This window comes from Girardinichthys multiradiatus, chromosome 13 (genome assembly GCF_021462225.1).
Source record: "Girardinichthys multiradiatus isolate DD_20200921_A chromosome 13, DD_fGirMul_XY1, whole genome shotgun sequence".
Classification (NCBI taxonomy): Eukaryota; Metazoa; Chordata; class Actinopteri; order Cyprinodontiformes; family Goodeidae; genus Girardinichthys; species Girardinichthys multiradiatus.
In genome coordinates, this window is record NC_061806.1 from 38,844,102 (window position 1) to 38,868,336 (window position 24,235).

Consider the following 24,235-nt stretch of genomic DNA (forward strand, 5'->3'; position numbering starts at 1 on the left):
TGGGGTTCAGGTCAGGAGAGTTGGCAGGCCAATTGAGCCCAGTGATACCATGGTCAGTAAACCATTTACCAGTGGTTTTGGCACTGTGAGCAGGTGCCAGGTCGTGCTGAAAAATGAAATCTTCATCTCCATAAAGATTTTCAGCAGATGGAAGCATGAAGTGCTCCAAAATCTCCTGATAGCTAGCTGCATTGACCCTGCCCTTGATAAAACACAGTGGACCAACACCAGCAGCTGATACGGCACCCCAGACCATCACTGACTGTGAGTACTTGATACTGGACTTCTGGCATTTTGGCATTTCCTTCTCCCCAGTCTTCCTCCAGACTCTGGCACCTTGATTTCCGAATGACATGCAGAATTTGCTTTCATCTGAAAAAAGTACTTTGGACCACTGAGCAACAGTCTAGTGCTGCTTTTCTGTAGCCCAGGTCAGGCGCTTCTGCCGCTGTTTCTGGTTCAAAAGTGGCTTGACCTGGCCCCTGTAGCCCATTTCCTGCACACGCCTGTGGCTCTGGATGTTTCTACTCCAGACTCTGTCCACTGCTTCCGCAGGTCCCCCAAGGTCTGGAATCGGCCCTTCTCCACAATCTTCCTCAGGGTCCGGTCGCCTCTTCTCGTTGTGCAGCGTTTTCTGCCACACTTTTTCCTTCCCACAGACTTCCCACTGAGGTGCCTTGATACAGCACTCTGGGAACAGCTTATTCATTCAGAAATGTCTTTCTGTGTCTTACCCTCTTGCTTGAGGGTGTCAATAGTGGCCTTCTGGACAGCAGTCAGGTCGGCAGTCTTACCCATGATTGGGGTTTTGAATGATGAACCAGGCTGGGAGTTTTAAAGGCCTCAGGAATCTTTTGCAGGTGTTTAGAGTTAACTCGTTGATTCAGATGATTAGGTTCATAGCTCGTTTAGAGACCCTTTTAATGATATGCTAATTTTGTGAGATAGGAATTTTGGGTTTTCATGAGCTGTATGCCAAAATCATCCGTATTAAGACAATAAAAGACCTGAAATATTTCAGTTAGTGTGCAATGAATCTAAAATATATGAATGTTAAATTTTCATCATGACATTATGGAAAATAATGAACTTTATCACAATATGCTGATATTTTGAGAAGGACCTGTATATTGATGTGACATCCTAGTGTGCAACCTCTTTAGGGTCCAGGCGTCGCATCATGGTACCAGTAGTGACACTGACCCTGATTAAATGCAAAACTACTGAAAAGCAGTCAAAAATGAGGAGGGAAAAATGTCTGTGGCCTCCTCCTGTAAAACCATTCCTGTTTTTTTTTTGGGTCATCTCATTGTTGCCCCTTTAGTGTACCTGTTGTAAACTTTATTAATACCCAATTAGCTGACACTGATTAACAACCCCCTTTACTACTTATCTGACCAAATCCATAATCCAGAAGTTTAGCTGACTTTAGCTGACTATTATATTTTGATTAAAAAGTGTTCCTTTAATTTTTTTTAACATTGTATAAATCTTGAAATGATTCTTTTATCCCCATTTTTACATTGTTGTCAGCTGCAGAGCTATTAAATCTGAACTACTACTGTGAGAGGAAGGGGGTGCTGGTTACAACATCTGTTTATATAAAATGTATGAAATTGTTTTGTATATTAGCCAGGTGTGCAAGACTTGGCAGAGGAAAATCAGCTTAAACATTACCTGCAGCAGCACAGAACCGTGCCATCTGCATCAGTGGATGGATCAGTAGTCTCAAGACAATGTTAGATGTAAAATTGACGTCAGTATCAGGTGTTACTCAGATATCAGATTGGAATACTCCTATCTCTAACTATAGGTGTGACTAAAAACCTCAGAATGGATGTTAATCATCTGAAATCCAAAGAGGGATACATATTCATTCCAAATAACTGAAAAGAGAAAATACCACAGACATCTGAAAATGAAAATGTGTAGAAAAAAATTCAGTTCTAATCTAGGCATTTATCAGCAAAAATGTCTTAAACTATGAAATGTGTCATTACTTAAAGGCTAACTGAAAAACATCATTTGTTTTCCTCCAGCAACTCTAAATTATACCTTCAGTTTAGAGTTTATATTATCTTTCAACATGTAGCCTTTACCAACTTTCTAAGAGGTTTTGAATTAATGGTCTTCATTCAGTAGCAGTCTGAGATCAGAGGAAAATACTACAAGGTTATCTCATTCAGGGAGTGCCCTTTTTATCCTCTTACACAGAACCATGAAGATTTATGAATTATCTTGAGCCAGTTATTGCTATTTTTCAGCCCAAGACACAATCTCGCCCCAGATGCATCCAGATCAATTCTACAGGATGTCTTATTTGAGTTGCGAGCAGCAGGCTCCACACAGTGAGGGATATGTGAGGAGGATGCTGTCAGAGTATATCCAATTTTAGACAGCCAAGCAAATGGCCTTGGAGATCAAGGATTATACAGCTGATTTCTAAGTCGAGGTAATATTGATTTGCTGTGCCCCTGGTGAACTCCAGGTTGTACCTTTACAGTGTAAGCTGTTAAATGTTTCAATCATAATGGCCCCCCTTTTTCAATGTGTTCCCTAATCTGTAGGCCACAACAACTGACCTCTATAAAATTGCCTTTTGCTTTTCTAGACATTACTGTAAATACAGCAGTAAGGACAGTAAGGAAACAGCTCCCGGTTAATTCGCTTCTTTTCACATTTCCTTTTTTGTTCTATTGCACTAATGCACTTTATATTTATGAGCAAACTATTTTACCCCCATGTACTTAATTGTAGCATATGGATTTATTTTCTATTTTCATAAAGTGTTGTTATAATAAATAATAAAACAAATACTTAAGCCGCTGCTCCTCCACATCGAGAGGAGCCAGTTGAGGTGGCTCGGGCATCTATACCGGATGCCTCCTGGACGCCTTCCTCGGGAGGTGTTCCAGGGGACGGCCCGGGACACGCTGGAGTGACTATGTCTCCCGTCTGGCCTGGGAACGCCTTGGGCTCGACCCGGAGGAGCTGGAGGAGGTGCATAGGAAGAGGGACGTCTGGGCGTCTCTGTTGAGTCTGCTGCCCCCGCGACCCGGTCCCGGATAAAGCGGAAGACTATGAGTATGAGTACAAATGCTTAAATCTCAGAAAAATCTATTTAATTGTATATTAATCCAGCTTTGTTTAGGCAAGTTGACTCTTAGAAAAGGGGACCTCCTAAATACACATTTTGGTTTCTGGAAACATGTTTCCCCATTGAAAATAATGGAAATTAAAATTATTCGTCCCAGCCCCATCATCAAAACGTACACCTATTCCATAAAAAAGTGATACAATTTTCAAGCTTTTTACCCATCCTTAAACTAATCACTGAAGTATTGCATATAAGTTTATTTCTCTTGTTACCAAAGTTTTGTGATGAATTATGCCAATAAATATCATTAAAATACTCAAACTCATGTAAAGATGTTCCTGTTTACATAAATTGTGGTTTTGATCCCCTTTGGACCAGTTGACTCCAAAGAAAATGAGAGAATTTGACTCCTGGATTGAACCAAAATAACTACGAGGGACATCTTGCTGGTAGATCATATGCATTGGAGACACATAAGCACATTTCCTCCAGGACACTATAACTAGATTAAAAGTACTCTACATCAGGGGTTGTTAATACAAAACGATTCCAAAGCATGTAGTGTAAGAATGAACTCATGGTTGTAAGAACATATAAATTACTAAGGAACCTTATACAAATATAAAACAAAAACTGCTAAAATATGAAATGGCAAAGAACCAAATGACCAGTACTAAGAGAAAACCTACCATTTCTTTCTTTATTAATATTTCTCAAAACATACAATTGTGATATTTTTTTTTATATTGCAATGCTGATGTCGTTCTATAAACATCATGGGTGATGAAAGTCCACCCTACTGGCCTTGATATTATTTACATGCATGTTACCTAAAAACCAAATAACCCACTAAATGTTGCATGCAAGTAGTCCTTTGCAATTGCAATATTGCACACATTGATATTGCGATGACAACTGTGATTCATTATATTGTGTCGTTCTGCACCGCAGTATGATACTGTAACCACTTAACATGAACCTGCTAAATATATTTTGACTGCATTTATAGTAATGCACATTCAAAGTTGTGATAATAAAATTTCCAGTGTCATTCAGTGTAAGAAATCTGATGCATGCATCAGACAGAAGAAACTTATATGCATCGTAAAGTAAATTTGTAGCTAAAACTGAAGCATACTGACGTTTATAAAGTTGTTTTTAAAATTCTAATCTGGGGCAGTGTAAAGCAGCAGAGAGATTTACGACAGGGTGGTCATCAGCTGTAATGCAGTTGGACGTCCTCTCCCATACTGAGAAGTACTGTTGGCATCCCTCTATTACTTCAGTGTTTTCATCTATAGTTTGTTGTTCTGCCATTTAGCTATCTGCTCCTAAAAATCCTGTTATGGTCTACTTTTCCTGCTTTCACATTTTTTTCTACACTTTCCCTTTTTCTTTTCACACACACATTGTAGATCTTACTAAAGAGCCCCTTGTTTAAGGTTTGGTAATTGCCTTAGGAAAAGTAGGGGAAAAGGAATACCAAAACACCCCACACGTCTTTTCAGAATAAGAGAAAAAAAGTCTGCCGGGTTTTGGGAATCTAGTAGACACATTATGAGGTAAAATCAACACTGGGAAGTGTTAAAGTTATGCAAGCAAGAGGGAAACCATGTCCAAATTCTCTGAGTTTGAACAGCCATTATAAACAAGAGCAGATTAGCCAGCCGCCTCCTGCTGGGACAGTGAATGGATGAGAGTGGGAAAGATGAGGGGGGATCGCTCCTCTCCTGCATTATCTAAATAACAGGCTGGGGAATTCAATAAGTACTGGCCTCATCAGACCTCATCAGCTCCCCAATTAGGCTGCACATCATGGCGGCTGGTGGGCTCATTGCTGCTTGTGACAGATGAGACTCTGCATGGTGGTGTGTTTGCTTTTGCAGTGGTGGAGTTGCCCCTTGTAACTGACATTGTTCAGGTGAATTTTATGCTTTCTGCCTTTCTGAAAATTAATATTTGTTTATATCTATCTGCTAATTTAGAGTAGGTTCTGTTGGCCTGGCTCATTTACACTGCGCATCTGTCCTTGATGCTGCATTAGAAGAATCCTGACTGTCAACCTCAACTTTAAATAAGGACTTACCTCCAGAGGGCTCCTGCTTTTAAACCCTGGTGCTATCGATGTTGTCAATATCTCTCCACTCTCACATTGCCTCCCTGTGTATCTCCAGGGGTCAGGACATGTGAGGAAAACACACAGCCCTCCTGCATTGATTGCAGCCCATTAACATGCACTGGGAAAAACAAAGCCTTTCATCATGTCTGAGATGTTTAGGCAAGGATTTACACAGAGCTGTTTTTGCACAGGTCAACCTTTCTTCCTGGTTATTGCTCTCAGATTGCCATCTCAAGGGACGAAGAGGATATCTGCCGAAGCTGTTTTTTCTGCATTTTGTTCATGTAAAAGAGGAATGTGCTTCAAACTACTTCCATTTTTATGTTGCTTTTTTAGGGAGTGGGTTAAAACAGAACATTTTGAGGAAAACAGTAGTCTCCAGAGATAGGAAAGTTAAGTATGGTCCTTATTTAATTTTATAGCTCACATCCCATTCCCAATTCAAACTAAATTTGATAATTATCAGCATGCCATAATTAATAAGAACACAACATATACTGCCTAAAATATAACAGTGAGAATATTTGTTATTTATTTAAACAACTGACATTCACTCTAGTATCAAAAGCATAATACATTTTAACTATTTAGTAATTCCTACTGAAGCAGTTGGGCTTTTTTTTTTTTTTTTTTTTTTTACAACAAACAACGAAACATTTGTGAAAAGAGGAGACATGTTTTATTTTGAAGGATTTCTTTTTTAATTAAAGCAGAAGATTAATATCATGACTGCTTGAGAACAAAGCTAAGACCCAGGAAATGAATGAATTATGAGGCTTGGGGATGTCTGATGCAAGGTCATTTTTCTGCTGTCGTAGTTCCACAGGATTTCATGTTGACCCTCCACAGATGCTGTCAAGCGGCCCTAATTCTGGGACTCCTACTTGATTTGGTCACCATTTCATATACTTGCAATTTTTCTTTTGCTTTTCAAACTAGTCTTTTACTGGAAAATAAATGTAGCCACTCATTAAGAATGTATTTGAGCGTTCCATGCAATGTTCTATCATTTACCCAAGGCCTACTACACCGAAATTGTGTGAGTTTTATCTGTTGTTTATACAATGTGCGTAAAGCAACTCTGTGTGTATTCTATCAAATCAATGCCAAAGGCATAAGCATAACATGGTAAGTACTTGGTAAGTATGAAATGGTAATGCCTGGGTGAAATCAGTTGAAGCAAAGGAATTTGTAACAGCAAACACTTTTGCACATAAATCAGAAGACAAAGTCACTGGTACTTAGATCTAAGGCATGTGATAGGAAAAATGGTTACTGCAATGTGTGAGCGAAAAATGTAAACAGTTTACCATGGTACATAAAATACGTCCTCCGTGCTGGAGTTGCTTCACATTCAAGGTTCCCAACATGCCTTCATTATATTAACTAAAACGAGGAGCACACATTTTACAGTGTAACATATGAATCACTTTTTAAAACAATTATTTATGGATGAATTAATAAGCTCTAAGTGATACCCTTACATCTATAATTAGGCATTCCAATAAGCCTTCTTTTGTCATTTGATAAATAAACTGCAGTGGATTGTAGTAACATTGTTGCTTTTAAAAGAATCGGGGACACCATTGGTTTTGGAAAAGAGGTCCCTCAGAGATAATTTACCTGGCCTTGGAGGAAGTGGTTATATGTATGTGGTGAGACCTGGGATGTTTGTGGTTACTATACTTTAAACCACTGAAAGAGACTCCTTTTATCCAGTTAAAAGGTGAGTTAACTTGAGTCAGGCGCTAGTTAAGCCTTCCTTGCATATTTGGTGCTCTTTGTTGGTTGAAATATCATTGCTTCACATTTACTGTCCTCTTCTTGCAACTGCAGCGAAGCAACAATTATTGGGATATTAAATTGTTAAAGTAAAAATCAAATGTCTGTTAAATCCAGATCCTTTAACTCTTCAACCATTTTGTGTGTTGTTTTTATGACATATTAGAACAAACTAAAAAACAGTCCTAAAATGTCTTTCTGTGGAAAAACCTGGTATTTGTCGAAGCGTAACTACATTGGTTTTCGGGCAGCTTGTCAACACTTTTTAATCCTTTATGATTTCTTATTATATTGCCCACCTCTACTTTGGACCACTAATGGAAACCAGAATTTCAGGAGAACCACACATGCACATTGAGAACTACTTTTACATACATCATCATCTTCAAAAATTGTACTCTATAGGGCTAGTAGCAATAGCCCAAAGCTCTAGTCGTTTCTTAAGATGTAGAGAAAACACAGAAAAACAGATATAAGATGTAATTTAGAGTTTTATAATCATGACCTGGATGAACTTCAGAAAATATTCCAGATCTTTTAGTGGTAGCTTTTCTTTATGTATATATGTCTGAGTGGGTTTAAGTGTATAAAGCATATTTTGGTGTGTAATAGTGTGTGTTTTTGTAAAAGTGCAAATAAAGCTGCACCTGCAGCTCCTATCAACAGTGGAAAGCTCCTTTCAGCACATGTTTAATTACAGTCTCAGCAGCTCTGCTTGGCTCAGAAACGTTGCTCGCTGCTCTGAACGCAGCCAACCAAATCTTCTCACACATAGCTGCCCTTCTCTGCCCCAGACTCTCCTGATCCCTAATCAGCCACGATGCCACCCTTCATTGATCCCCAATTGGTTACAGTAAAGAGGACAATATGGAACTCCCCCCTTCCCTTGCACACACACACACACATACACATGCCTCCTACCTCCATAACGTTCCCCGTTAGTCGAGTGCTCAGCTTACAATGATCATAAATCAACGTCACTAGTAGAATTGATCGTCAATCACACTCAGTGACATTATCAATGCAGCTGCTCCCTCACTTACAGTCCTCCCCTCAGCCCTGGGTCTGCACTGCAGCTGCAGCTCTGGCGTATTGATCCTCCTTCTGATGCAGTATTGAGGGTTCTTTATTGATAATTCATTTATTGTGCTGTAATTTCATTTTCTTTCCTGTCCATTACATTGTTACTGGAAGCTTCTATAGTGGAAATTTAGTTAACAGACACTTCAGCTTTTGTTTGCTTTACAATGCTGTTTTGACTTACATGGCTTGCTTATGAGAAAAACAAACATGTCCAACTCTGTCTCAATATATTTATTAATTTTTTGACCTAAAAGTTTTAAGAATTTTTTCTTTAATCAAGCAAATAAAAAGCTGATAACTTGAACCGTCTCATAGATTCTCAGACAGGAAAGATTAGAGAGGCTTTTGTAGGTTGCAATCCAATTGCATTATCTGAATTGAAATATCTGCTGATATCAACAAATGCTGATCTAAATTGTCAAGAATAAATAGCATGTAAAATACTACACTCTGTGGAACAGAGACTTAAAAAAGCCCCCAGTTATTAGCTCCTTTATTTTGCACGATTGTTAGTTGTAGGCTGCACAAAATTTATTAAGCTGTTTTGTGCAGCTCAATCAACCTTGATTTTGATCATTTTATTGAAAATGCATCCAAGCCTACTGCATACTTTTTGCCCTTAAAACTGACTTATGGAGACTGTCATGTCATATTTCCAGAGAAGCATTTGATTTTGGTCTGGTAGATAGGCCATTTTGCTGAATTACAAAGCGTCGACCTGTGTGATTCATCTCTATAGATGGAAGGTTTCATGGGTCAGTGGAGGCGTTGGCAGCGCTATAATGCTGCACTAACAGGGACAGAGCAAGCTGCACTGTCTGCCCACACAGGTAGTGATACAGACAGTGGGAGCACAAGTCAACCCCCACAGGCAACGTCCAGCAACAGCCGCTCTTCAGTCCCTCTGACACAGCCAGAACTGTTTGCCATGAAAGGATAGCACTGCAGGCTACAGCTAGTTTAACACTGCAAGGTCAACAAGAGCCAATGAATGGCTTTTTTGTTTGGTAATGAGTTCAGGATATAATCTATCCATGTTAAATTCACTGCTGATCTTATTCCAAAATGAATAACAAACTGGTATGTGTTACATGTCTTTGTATGCTCAGTTTAACAAGCTAGTGTTTTGATAGAAACACTTAATGTGTCTCTTTTGATAATAATCTCTTTGATGGGCTTGAAGTTGTTTGAGGTTGGTAAATTAACATACCCCAAGCATAAAATGTATGCAGTTGGACTGCAATTACCTGTCATACACATTTAGCGAGTAGCACATATGGCTCGGCAGGCTGTTATCATTTTGGTACATTTTAAATCGTTGTAGTCAGTTGTCTCTTCTCAGCCAAGAGAGCTGAAGTAGCGACAGCAACAACAGCTAATTAGTGAGATAATTCCTTCTGCATGCAACAGGTCTGCATGCTTTTTAACACAGCATCTACAAAAGGATTGTGAATGTAGTTGCTGTTTTTCCTATAGATGACTTTAATTTTCTATGCATTGTATTTCATAAATGTTTAAGCATTTTGTGTAGTATAATGGCAACTTGCAAAACAATGCTAGAACTTATACGTCAAGAATTTACCAATATTTATTTAATATAAGACTTGAAGGTAGATTTTTAATGTCTTCTTTTTGTAACATGACAAATATAATCTTTTAACAAATTGAACAGCATAATGAATTACCAGCGTAAGTAATAATTGTGTTTTTACCACTGACACGTTAATACCTAAACTGAAGCTACTGTCACCCTTTTTCCTATGCGGCCATTAACATTGGATTATTAAAAAACATAATAAATGGGTCTAAGCATGATGAAATTAAGGAGATTTTGTGGAACATCAAGTCCCCCCAAGTCCTCATCTTTGAATTATCTGTGTTTCCTAATTGTATTAGAATTAGTGTGTGGAATTCACACTGTTTTGCTGCATCAGAATAGGGTAAGTTACTTTAGCTGGGTGTCTCTGTCTCCTTTACTTATTTTGATTGACAGATCAACTAATTGTCTGGGAATTTAATTTTGTTGCTCAGTAAGTGCCCTTAACTGGTCAGATTTGTTTTTACTGAATTAATTGAAAAGTTATTCATGTTAGTTTCATCTTTAATTTTCAAGCAGCCTTCACACCAAGTTGAGTGAAGCATTTGCAAAGTGTAGCATGAGATTAAGTCATGTTATTTTATTGGATCTTTGCTGCGATATCTGAGGCACAGATGTCCCTTTTGTTGATTGGTGCGCAGGGTATATAGGATGTATGAGTTGCAGCAAAATTTTTTGAAATGGCCAAAAATCCATGGCAGCCTAAAGAGAGGTTGGTGTTCAATTGAGTGCTTGAAAAAAAGAAAACTGTTAACATCTGGTTGCTGGTACAGAGCTAAATAGAAAGAAAAAAACATACCTGAACTGAATTATGAAAACTACTAAAGGTTACCATATAACCAAAGAAACCCAAACAGAGGAATTTAAAACCCAGAACCTAAAATCACAGACATAATGTTCTTCATTATGATTAGACCTACTTATTCCTAAAGTGCCATTTTGTAGATTAAAGCAGGTTATCCCTATAATGTTATTTTTGTAACCCAGTTAGAGTATATTTGGACAAGCAGTTAGGACTGAAAACCATTTCCCAAAAGCTTATTTGACAAAGAATGTTGAAAGCATATCTGTTGAATAATGTAATTATTTTCTGTAAGACGATTGACAGAATTTTCACAAGTGACTCTACAGTCGCTTTTGACTCTGTGATCACTTGTGGAAAACATTTCTTGACTCAGTATTTTCTCAGAGATTTAGAGCTTTAGAACTAGCTTCTAGCCTTTCTCAGTAGAGGGTTTGTTTCTTTACATTCAGATGTGAACAAATAAACCTCAATGAAAGGTATAACAATAAAAAAATTAAAAAAGAACAATTCTATTGTATAAACCAGTTTCTTCCCTGAGAAGACGTACTAATGCCATGCACAGTAGTGACTTCTAGGTCTTTTCTCAATTGTCTTCTATACCCAACTTTTTGGGTATGAAAAGGACCCATCTACAGCAGAACGTGTGAGTACCAATGATTTGGCTGTAACTGTCAGTTTTTATCATTTGCACATCATCTACTGGAAATAAATGTGGCCATGTGACACCATTAAAATCTACCATTATCTTAGAATCACTTTAGTTTGATTTTGGGTAAATAATATGTCACATATAATAGTGTCTGCTGTCCTATATAGAATCAGTACAACAGTTCATGGAAATTCACTGCAATATAAAGTATTCATATAATAATATACAATTTATAAAGTTGTATATTATTAAATTGTATTTAAGATTTGAGCATTTGTATAATGATTTGTATCTATTATTTGTCAAGAGCATTATTACCAATACAAACAATTATTTAAAAAAATAAACATTACTTGTTTAAAATAAAGAATTTAAGTAAAATCAAAGAGTATGTTTTAACTCTTTGTTTGGATTCATCTTACTTTCCTCATTAGTTGTTGAATTAATATGCGGCGTTCACTGTCCTGCACCCTGTTCACATATTTACTTGTTTTGACATATTTTTCGAATCCTCTTTTGCAAACAGTGTTCTCAGTCTCTCACCATCATTCCATGTCAAACTAACCACAGTGCAGCCACTTGTACTGTAATTGCCATCTTGGGCAGCTGTATAAAGCAGCCTGCAATATTAAGACCTACTGCAGCTACAGAGATGTTGGCAGTGTGTAGCTGCATCTGTGGCTTTATCATTAGAAACATCTGTGGCTACCACTTTAGCATTGCCATTGTCTGCAGAACCCAGCAACACTCAAAACCAGCCATTTGGAGTGAATGTGGTAAAGATTGTCTGCCTGTGTAAATGTTATTTTAATATATGGATGCCGGATGGATGAACTATTTATTGGAGTTGGCAAACCCAGCGTACAAGAAATTCAACTTACTCACACTTCTTTTTGCCTGCTCTGGTGTTTTTAGTTATTTGTCTAATCTCCATAGCAATGTTAGTGTCTGAAACGCTGGAAATAGCTGATTTAGCTAAAAATGAAGATCTCATTTAAGAGCTGGTATCCCACGGGTTAGCTGGCAGTTGGAAACTCGCCGCCTGCTTGACACTAAACTGCAGTTACAGTATTTAATCTTTGTTTAAGAGCACATTAACTCATGAGTCAGCAATTAAATGTGCAATTTCATTCCTGCTAAAATAATTACACCTCTTTCAAAGCAGACGGTTTTGTCTGTCAGTTAGATTAAGTCATTGATTTTTCCCTTATTATGTCTGCATGAAAGCATATTGAAATCTTCCAGTTCCCAGAAGAAACCCTCCCACCAATTTAGGTTGTCTGCTGTGTTTTGGACGAGCTGAAAGCCAGACACATGGAGCTCAAGTCATCCATCATTTTTGTTTGTGCAAATGTGGTCTGGATAGATAGATAGATAGATAGATAGATAGATAGATAGATAGATAGATAGATAGATAGATAGATAGATAGATAGATAGATAGATAGATAGATAGATAGATAGATAGATAGATAGATAGATAGATAGATAGATAGATAGATAGATAGATAGATAGATAGATAGATAGATAGATAGATAGATAGATAGATAGATAGATAGATAGATAGATAGATAGATAGATAGATAGATAGATAGATAGATAGATGAATGGATGGATGGATAGAGAGAGAGAGAGAGAGAGAGAGAGACAGACAGACAGACAGACAGACGTGTAATAAAGGGAGAGTGAAAGATGGATTAGCATGTCAGAGAGTCCCTACATAACATTACTCCTTTTAAGAGTGCAATAGCTCATCGATCAGACGGCAGGGCTCTTTCCTGCATTTTCCCTTCAGTAATCCATAATATGATCTCAGGCCTGAGCCTCGGTGAAAAGTCTGGCCAAGAGATGATCAATAGTCAAGGAGCATGTGTAACAAATACAAGCAAGGGGTTGTTGACAACCTTCTCCCTTTGGTCATCACACTTATGTAGATGAGCTTGACAGCATGGATTGGAAAACAGGGGAAAACTGGACTTTACCTGTCACTTATACCCTCTGTGAATCTCTTGCCATCCCCTCTTCTGTCCATTTCTGTCTAGGTCTCTTCCTGTCTATGTCTATTACACCGTATCCGTCTATCACCCTCTCCCTGTCCATGTCGCTCCCTGCCAGTGCCGGCTCCATTTATTGGGCTGTGTCATTGAGCCATGTGTGCCGTCCCTGTCAGCAAAACGGCTGGCAGACTGTCTTCATTTTCATGCTGAAGGATGTGAAGCCAGTGTAGCAGTTGTGAGAGCTATCGACTGGGATCCGTCAAAGCCCTCCCTGTAGGAAAAGCTGCTGCCTCCTGCTTTTTTCAATGGCAGCTAAACTGAGCTTGTTCGTTCGACTCGGAAAATTTCGACATACATTTAGCACTGCTGTAGTTTTGATTCCACGATCCTCACCTGACATATCCTTACTATAATTCCAATTTTTTCCTTGTTTTTATCTGGATGGATCACACTGTCCACCACATTTTGTTTTAGTGTTTCTCTCTCAGCCTCAGTCTCACTCTTATTCCCTCTGTTACCCCTAAGATAAATTCTCCTCAGTCTGGGCAAACAGGTCAATCCGGCTGATGGGAATTGGACAGTTGTTGATCCAATTAGAGATCCCCTCAAGCAGCATCAGAGTGCAGCAGAATTCAGAGAAAGTAATGTCTCCTTTCCTACTTCTTCATGATCTCACTCAATATGTCCTTGCAGCAAAATGCAAGGACATGCAAAGATTTTTCAGAAACACCTAAATCATCACACATCTTACAAGGCAAAGCAGTATTTTATAACTAAAGTGAGTGAAAATTTGAAAGTCTTTTTTCACTGTAGCTTCTTATCCTGTATTATATTTTGGTGGAAGCAGCTGAGCAGTTCTCTCTGTTTGCCCTTTTTAGCTCTGGATCCATGAAGAGCGGACTGAGCCCAGCCCTGTTTGACTCCAAATTCTTGTGAGAAGCCTCTTTTGTAACTGTCATAAGGTTGGAAAGATGGCTGTTTCTTTGCGCAAAAAGCTTTTATTCAGCTGCTCTGCAAATCTGGGGCATTCCTACATTGATTTCACCATTCAGGCCAAACAGATGTACAGTCCTATTCAGAACGTGCAAGGGAATTTACGGCACTTCAAGTAATACATGTGCAAGTAATACATGTGCTGATTTGCATTCATGGATCAAGATGGTATTCAGCTGGCCTTTGTGAAACAATCCAGAGCATATTCTCTCTTTATCTGCCAGAGACGGAGAAAAGTATTGATTTTGACCAGATGCTGGTCCACTGGAAACAGTAACAGCAATAATCACTGTTGCACCCTGTGCTAGCAAGTAAAAGGTTCAATAAGATTCCATTTAAATTCCCATTGTAATTGCACTTTCTTTTGCAAGTCTGTGCATACTTTGTGGTTCATTTCAGTGTCTTCACTCACCGTCTTATAGTGGCTTACAAACCTTTTAATCTTTGTTATTGCTACAACCACAAGCTACAATGTATTTTGTTGGGATATTATCTGATATTAAAGAACTTCATATTTGGAAAGTAAAAGCAAAATGATGTATGTACACTCACCGGACACTTTATTAGGTACACCTGTCCAACTGCACATTAATAAAAAAAACCAACCCGGTACTAGCTAGGTGTACCTAATAAAGTGGCCGGTGAGTGTATTTCAAAATGTGTTTGAACCATCCATCTGTAGAGCCTGCTTTTGCTGCAATTAGAGCTAAGTATTTTGGAGCATGACTTGACCAGCTCTACACATCTAAAGACAGAAAGTTTCTTAAAATAGCTCAAGCTCAGTCAGGTTGGATAAACAGCATTTGTTAACATTAATTCTCAAGTCTTCCTATAGATTCTCAGTTGGATTTAGGTCTGGAGCTTTACTGGGACATTCTAACACATCAGTAGCCTTTGATATAAACCCTTCCACTGTAGCACTGTCTTTATGTTTAGGGTCTTGGCCATGTGGGAAGATGAAACTCTCCCCCATTCTCAAGTATTTTCCATCTCCCAGGATTGCCCCATTATGTAGCTCTATTCATCAACTGTGAAAAGGCGGGAAGATGCATTGGATGGAGTGTTCAGGGTTTATAGCAGTGTTAGTTAGCTGCCATGCATGCTATGTTGTATTTAGGCCAAAGCGTTCTATCTTGGTTTCATCTGACCAGAGCACCTTCCTCCACATGTTTGCTGTGTCCCCTACATTACTTTTGGCAAACTAGAAAGGCGGTTTTCCACTCTGCCTTAACATCTCACTCTGGAATTGTACGCACTGTTGGAAAATGTCTTTATTGAGCAAATTAGCGACATAATTGGGCATAACTACGACCCCTAGATGGCAGCAAAGTGCTTCTAAGACAATATCTGATATGTGTGGAATATGCATCAACTGACATCATTGTGATGCAATAAGATCGGTTTGAGGCAAAAATGTGTAAATGGTCTGCAAGGGAATAAAGGTCAGATTTTTGAAGTGCATGACAAATAGTTCTCCTGTTGACAACCTTTTACATCTAAGCTATTGCTTTCTTTCTAATTTGGAATAATTAGTTGATTATTGTGAAACTTTAAAAGTTTTTAACTTCATCCCTGACTTGTGTGTTTCTTGGTCTTCCCAAAGCAGCTGTATTGACACTTTGCATTGATGGAGGCTTTTTGCGTATCTGGTGGCTGATGGTAATTGGCTGCACAAGATTTTATTAATGGTTGTTAAAGGGGTTGAATACAAGTATACACAGAACTTTCAGATTTTTTTTTTTCCAAAATAAATGTTTAAAAAAGGTAGAATATTTTTCTGCTTAGTAATTATGGTGACATAAAGAGTGACAAAATTTTAAAAAGGACTGGGCGTGTAAATACTTTTACAAGACACTGTGAATTTCTCCTCTATTGTGTGCGCATGAATAGTGGTTAGTTTTGCAGTGTGTTTACCACAGCCCAGATGCCAATGTTAATGTTTGTGTTCACTCTTCATGAATTTATTTACAGGTTCCTAAGGCAACCCTCATTAAAAACAATTAGGAGTTTCCATGGTGGACCTTGTTAGCAGCTGTTGTTGACCTCCAATGAAAAGTACTTCACCAATGATAAGATCATTTATTGGAAACAAAATTGGTCCATAACAATTGGTCCATTGCACTTGAAGATTTTGTGCTAAATGCACAATATCAGCAACACAGTGCCCTAGTTTAGGCTGAGCTCTGCAGTGATGACTTTCTGTTTTCTGTGTGGTGATGGTTTTTGTATGTTTCTGATACTGTGTGTGTTTAATAGTTAGTGCAGAGGGACTTCAAGGGCAGAAAAAGAGTGTATCTGTGTGTCAGGGCAACAGAGGGGTGTGTGTGTTCACAGAGTGGGTGGGGTGGTGTGAAGCTGTTGATCTTGGGCTTCAGTCTTTAACAAATTGGCCAGTGCGCTGTGGGAACTGGGAATGTAGTCACACAGGGAAGGTCAGCTTGCTCTGTGTCAGGTTCTTTAAATTTCTCCAATAGCTAATTATCTCCCAAAGTGCCAGAGAATAGGTTTGGAGGAGCTTTTGTTGGGGGTTTTTTCTGCAGCCCCCTTTCACTCTCCCTTTGTTGCTACGTTCTCCTGAGCTGACTCTGAAGGGTTTAATCCCAAAACCTAAAGACACATAAATACACACACTAAGTATTTAATTTCTCATAAGGAATTTTTTCTTTGTGTTTGACTTCATGGCCAAGCCCACAGCTGTGTTAGCACATAAGTTAGGATACTAATGTTTTCTCTAATGTTTTCATTAGTATCCCAGAAACTAAAATTAAGCCAGAAATATAGTTATCTGTAGCTTTCGGCAGCAGGTTTAAGTTCTGACCTGTGAGCTTGTTGATGCTGAAACCTTTCATCAAACTGCAAAAGCCACCTGCCACTCCACTCCAGTTTGTTACTTTCAACAGTATTGCTTTTAAACTGAACAAAGCTTCTTTCTCTGCAATCATATGATGCAGTGCTATTATTATTGAGGTCTAGCCACCTTTTGCATCTGCAAGCAAAGATTAAAGTGTCAGCTATTTTTTTCTAACCAGCTTTACTTGATGAAAGATCCAGTTGAATTATTTCCTTCAGGTAGCCCCACCTTTGCCCTGTGTCGTCACAGAGCTGCCACATTATGAGCTACCAGGCCTATAATGTGAATGCGATGACATGAGGGTTGTCAGGTTACTCCTATAGGCTACCAGGTGCTGGGCAGGAGTGGGTTAGAGTCAGAAAAGCTATCAAAAAACCTTTTACTTGTGTCCAAATGTTAAGGAAAGAAAAGACATCAAGAAAAAAAAAAACATCAAGCCACGTAAGGTATTGTTTATGATGCACCGTATTACATAAGCTAATCAGCCGTATCTTCAGGTACACACTGCCAGTACCAGGTTGGATCTTATTTTGCCTTTGGAACTAATGTAATTCTGTATGGGATAGATTTGATAAGTTGTCACAAACATTCCTCAGAGATTTTGGTTTATATTAACGTGTCATCCAGTTGATGCACATGCATTATGTGGTTGTTCCATTCTACCACATCCCAAAGGTTCTCTGTTCAATTGAGATCTGATGACTGTGAACGCCGTTTGGAGTAAAGGAAACTCATTGTCATGTTCAAGAAACCAGTTTGAGATGATTTGAGATTTGTGACATTATCCTGCTGGAGTTAGCCATCAGAGGATAGGGTACACTGTGGTCATGAAGGGATCGACATAGCAACACTACTTAGGTAGGCTGTGCCGTTTAAACAATGCTCGATTGGTACTTAGGGGCCCAGAGTGTGCTAAGAAAAATATATAACTACCATCAGGCTAAACTGTTGACACAAGACAGGTTGGATACATGCTTTTATGTTGTTTGCACAAAATGGTCCTACCATCTGAATGCTGAAGCAAAGCCTTTCCAATAACCTAACGTCCAAATTTATTGAGCCTATGTGAATTATAGCCTTAGTTTCCTGTTGAGAGTTGACAGTGCTGCCACCCAGTGTGGTCTTTCCCTTCTTGTAGCCCATCTGCTTTGAGGTCCAACATGTTGTGCATTTCCAGTTCTCGGTTGTAACAACTTGTTATGTGAGTAACTTGCCTGTTGCCTTTGTGTCATCTCACACCAACATAGCCATTCTCGTCTGACCTCTGAAATCAGCAGAGCTATTTTGTTCACACAATTGCCACTATAGTTTCTCTCTGTCCCTGAGAGAGGATTGCATGTCGGATCACCCTGTCTGACATCAACAACCATGCCAGTTCTAAGTGACTTTTCTTCCACATTCTCCTGCTCTGTTTGAACTAAATCGAGGCATCTTTACCACATCTATACAAATAAATGTATGGAGCTGGTGCCATGTGATTGACTTATTTAATATTTGTGTTAAAAAGCAAATGTGTTCCTAATAAAGGGACCAGGGAATATATGTTGTTCATTTGGTAGGATAAAGTGTTTAAAATTTACAGTATGCAATAGCTTCAGGAAAAAGGAAATTAAATCTTTGTATTGTGTCCCAGTGTTGTTTTTTTTTTATATGCCATATATCTACTGAACATCTTGGGCTGAAAGTCTAATGCTCTATACACAGTCCATGAGTGCCTCTGAGGGCTGAAGTAATTATTTGCAGAATTAACCTAACATAACAACCAACTCCCCTGGCTATCAACCACTTCAAGCATTTGGCAAAGTCAATGTGGGTACACCTTCATATTTGCAGACAAAGTATCTGCATAGTGCACCTTGACATTAGTTAACATTATTATCAGGTCAATATAGGGCCACATACAACTATGTGAATTTCTTAGCATATATGCAGTAAATTAAATGCACTATAGTATTAGGTTCATCTGAAAATGATGCTGGAGCACTATTTACATACTTACTTACATTTACTTAATACTGCATTTCTTTATTTGGCATTAAAATGAGGAAAAGATGTGCAATACTGTGACAAAAGTGAAGTGCTGAACTTTAAATCAATAATATGATCTTTGTGAATGCTATGTTTCTACTTCACAATTTACAGGTACATCTAAATGAATAAATTTGAATATTGTGAAAAAGTTCAATATTTTTGTTGCCTATTTCAGAAAGTAAAACTTGTATATTATGTAAATTCATTATATAAAGAGGGAAATATTTCTAAAGGGACATTTATAATGCTGGATTTGAACAATTGGAGGTATAAATAAATGACAATTTCTTTAGCTGAAAATCGTATTTCTGAAAAAGCAATAGGCCAAATCAAAGTTGTTTGTTGAGTCTTCTTGAAAAGTCTTAAGACAATACATTTGAATTGTATATAGCATTTCTGTCATCTTAACATTAGATTTTTTTCTTTGTGACCTAAGAATTTGTCTTCCTTTCCCACATTTTTTGCTATTTTACTTCCCAGATCTGTTTCTCTGTCTTCTTTATTTATTTTTTTCAGTTTTTCTTCCTCAGTAATTATTCATTTCTATTGGCTTTATACAACAGTCTTCTGTCCCTTCTCTCATCTCCACTCTCAGCCGCTCAAGAGATTCTGATCTTGTTGACGCATACTGAAAAAGGGGGACAGACTCTGTCAAGACCCTCTGGTCACCAGCCAAGAAAGCCGCTAGTTTCTCAGGCTCGCCCACCCCCTTCCCAACTTTCTTCTATCCCTAAGAATGTCTTTCTTCAGATTTTTATGCACTCTCATCTACCTGAATCTAATTTGGCTTTTGTGAGTGCTCACCTGCAGCACAAGCGTGAGAATGTGCCCTTTGAAGTGTCCAGTGTAGGTCACTACTTTCATTGACCTTTGACTGGTAATAATGTACTCAAAAGGCTGTTGATAGAGAGAGAACTATAATATTTTCTTAGTTTTTACTAAATTAGCTCAAGCTATGTCAGGGTTTCCTGCTGCTGATGAAAGACAGTTGTTCTTTTGGAAGGCATTTTGCATGATAATCCTTTCCTTATAATGTTTAAAATGCTAGTACTGCCCCTACTGTTAGCAAAAAGGACAGCTGAATTAATATCTTAATATGACTTTAATAAAAAAGTACAGGGCAGTGAGGTCCTGAAACTACCGTCTTCTGAGAGGAAAAAGCAATAAAATTTCAAAGAAAAGGGGAGACGGCTGTTATTGTAAAACATGCAAGGATTATGCATCAAGAACAAGAATGCCTTGTAGAAAAAAAAATAGCTGACAGAGCAGTCTTTACCATCTAACAGGTATTTACAAGCGTGATTACTGTGATTATTGTTTCAACAATACCCTGCCATGCTCTTTCATGGGCTGCCAGCCGGAGCGCGGACGGGGAGGGCTTGCCAACATTGTTGACCTGGGAATTTTTCTTGTAGCTTCATAGGACAGCAGGGACGAGGAAGGGAATGTGCCAGAGAAATAAATGCTGTGGCAGAAGTAAAGAAAATGAGATGCGGTTCAAAAGGGCATCTGCCTTTCTGCAGGGTCACAAGATGCCGTCCTTCTAACATGTCTCTGACCTCCATTTCTCTTTCTCTGCAGCCCCCACAGAGCCTTTGCTGTGCAAATTTGCAGACGGAGGGCAGAAGAAACGCCAAAGCCAGAGCAAGTATCCTCAGAATGGGAGACCGTGGCACAGAGAAGGCGAGGTAAGATGTTGGGACAATACAGATGGATGGAGTCCAATGTTGAGTAATGCTAAGCTTTGCCAACATTCGTTGAGTTGAGTCTTAGCTTGAAACAAATGTAAAGCAAAGGAATCTATCAATCTATAATATTTTTTCTGTAGCTGTCCCCAAATGGCTACTTTACTTTTTAATTCTTCAGTGTCGTGAACCAGTTGCTCAAAGGTCAAAGGAGCTTCATAATTCAGTCATTATTGTCCTCATATGCAACAAGAAGTGTTTCAAAGCTGCAGGGAGAGACAACAATGAGGCTTGTGATTAAATTTGTCAAATATTGCCAGTGAATTCTCTTGAAAATGTACTTTTAGTTAATTTATCACCAAATTAATGAAAAATGCCGAAATCTACAGATTAAGAAAAACAAACAGTTACTGGAAGGAAATACATTAACATACTGAAACAATATGAGCTACTTCCTGGAAAGCAGACAAAACAACATCCCCATGCTTTCCTCTTGGACCACAGACAGAATCACTGCAACATTCCTGTGGGATAATTTTTTTCAAGTATAGTTGAAGTGTTTTATATGCTATTTTAGCAAGATAGATAAATGTTTACCCACGTTTTCTGGAGCATTACCAGTGCCCTGTGAAAGTATTGATACTCCTTGAATATTTTCACACTTTGTCAGGTTACAATCAGCTTCATCAGTGGCGGCTGGTGGTGATATCTGTAGGGTGGGCTAACAGATATATATAGATCATAAAATGCTGCAGATTGGATTCCAACAACAGAAGCATACAATTTGAATGAAAGAAAACCTGCTATAAATTGACATGTCCTTTTTCAGCTCAAAGACAACCGTAAAATAAACAACCAAGCAGGCTCTGTCAATTGTCCAACTTAATTCCTCTGCATCAAGGTTTTCAACTGTAATTATTTCAGATTCTGTCCCAGTTAAACAGCTTTGAATAACACTGCACTGCACTCCTTTACACAATCACATGATTAAAATAAAATCAAACAAGACATACAATATTTTTTTAAATGACGCCTACCTTATTTAAAGAGAAGCTCACTCCGGTGACTTTTCTGGAATGCAAAAAGGTTAATAACCACCTCATTAAAGTCAGGTGATCTCTGGATAAACTCTTGTTCAAGAGACAGTGCGGCCAGCGCATTCAGCCTTTCCAGTCCCATGTTACTGTGGAGAAACGACTTGATCCTCTTCAGTGTACTGAAACACCTTTCTGACTCTACAGATGTCATCGGGGTTGTGATGGCTATTTGAGTTAACTTAAGGGTCTCCGAAAAAGTGCTCTGAAGACCGTTCTCTGTCAGCATCCTCAACAGTGATAGGGCAGAGGTTAACCCTTCAAACTCCGCACTGCTGTACATCACCATCAGTTCACCTTTCAGATTTTCTTTGCAAATCATTGGGAAATGTCCACTTGCAGGGTCCAATTGCTTCAGGGGAAAACAGGTGTTAAAATCTGAGAACAGATCTGGGTTAATAAGTTCAAATTAATTTAAATGTCGGGCCTTCTCAAAGCGGCCCTTTGACTGCTCAATCATTATTTTGCAGCACTGAGCTGCCATGGAGGCACTATCTGAACTCTGCATCCGGCGTGGTGTCAGAGCGCCTACATCTGATTTTGGTTGCTCCGTCGTCAGCGACTCGTTCAGATCCTTTATGGACCGGGTAAAATTCTCCAAGGCCTGTTTTGTTTTTGTAAGATCCCTGGCACGTTTTTGGAGGATATTATAGAGAATCTCCACAGGCGTAAAGGCACGGTGAAAAAATGACAAAAAGAAAATAAACGTTTTGTTCTGGAGCAGTGTATACAAACCATGAGCTTGTTGGACTGACAGGCTGTCCCAAGACTGATCTTTGTAGATCTTTTCAAAGCATGTCTTCAGGTTTTCTTCCTGTTTAAACACAGTGTGCATAATGCGGCTCTTGAAGTTTTTGGCCCGATGCTGGAATTCTCCTGCTGCACACTTCGTCGAGGACAGCAGTTCTTTTAGGGGACTTGGAAAAAAAAGTTCCTAAAGCTAAATGATTTGCAAAAAATATTCTGACAGGTGTAATTGATGAGCATGCCTGTTGAATGATCAGGTTTAATTGATGGGCATAACAGTGCACAAAGGGCGCATGAGGAAAGGCAGCCTAGCCTGCAAACCGGAGGATGCGCCGCTCATTACCGCAGCTCCATCATAAGTCTGGGCAATTAGTTTATTTTCCAGTTTAAACGGCTGGAGCTTGTCTTTCAGAAGCTTTTCAAATCCCTCTACAGACCTGTCCTCTAGCAGGAAAAAGCCCAGGAATCTCTCCACTGCTGTGCATTCAGTGATGTACCTGAGCACAATCACACACTGGCTCACACAAGCCACATTTGTGGTTTCGTCTGCTTGCACCACAACAAAGGGCGCTTCTAATATTTCATCCCTAATTTTTTGTTGATAAACCACTAAAGCAGCTCATTTTGGCTGGTTTTAGAGGTGTATTTGGCCACCTTCGTATTTGACAGGTGATCTGCCAACTGATTGTCTAAAAAAGAAAACTGGTTAACCAGATCCAGAAAAACACCCCGATTCAGTCACGAGGAAGATTTATCAGACCCACGTAAGGGTAGCTCATGTGCCCCGCAAAATTTAATGCAATCCAAAATCTGTGATAACGCATGTCTGTTTTTTTTCACCATCTTGTTGTGCCTCTGTACAGCGATGCTGTGGCCCTCATCCAGCAGACAGGCGATGATAACCCTGCCCTACATGGACAATTTTACACTGTTCCCAATGTGACTTGTGCTGGATTCGTGTTTTTTTTTATTTTGTCCGATAAATGTTTTAGATCAACAATTCCTTGTTGGGTCCAAGCTGTGTCTCCTCCAAACAGCAGGCACAGAAAGCAGAAAAGAGAATTTTTAGCTAGACTTGCCGTTAACCAGTCCTATCGCTGAAACCAGGTCACAGAAAAACTCCGGTTTTGCCACTTTTCTTTTTGCTGGTTTTGAATATCCTTTGGTCTATCCGCCCCCAACCTCTTCACTTCCATTTTTTCCTCAAAAGACATTAAGGAAAACAGGTGAGAAATTAAATAATCCACCTCATTTACGTTAATCTTGCTCACCATCATACCCACTCAGTCTCCACCAAACCAAACCAACGTACACTCGCGCTCGAGGCACGTGATTGTACGTCCACCCTTATTGGCTAAAGCCTGTGGCCTTGGGCTGACCCTGGGTTGAACAAAATTAGCCCCAATGAGCCGCAAATTGAGGGGGCGTGACAAGACATCTGTCAATCATTCTGAACCATGAAAGACATAAAATGATCGGGGCTGTGAGAAGTTAGCTCTTTGGAAAGACTCTGGGATTTTCACCGACCTATCAAGCATCAGTTTTGTTATAAATTTCACAAAATGTTATACAATATTTTTCATTTGTTTTTATTAAGTATTTTAACATTTTTATTTTAAACAATAGGGAGGGCTCAGCCCTACTAGCCCACTTATACCGGCCGTCCCTGAACATCATGCAAGCCAAGAAACACAGCAGTCAGTTCA

The 24,235-nt window shown here is 38.9% G+C and overlaps 1 protein-coding gene across 6 annotated transcripts in view; it reads left to right on the forward strand.

The window, feature by feature from the left end:
- Positions 1–24,235, forward strand: part of rbms3 (RNA binding motif, single stranded interacting protein) — a 453,566-nt gene that overhangs the window by 357,924 nt on the left and 71,407 nt on the right. For all 6 annotated transcript variants that reach the window (XM_047383175.1, XM_047383169.1, XM_047383170.1 and 3 more), the window contains one exon: positions 20,585–20,691. In XM_047383175.1, coding sequence (XP_047239131.1) covers positions 20,585–20,691 — 107 coding nt within the window. The remainder of the gene's footprint in view (positions 1–20,584; positions 20,692–24,235) is intronic.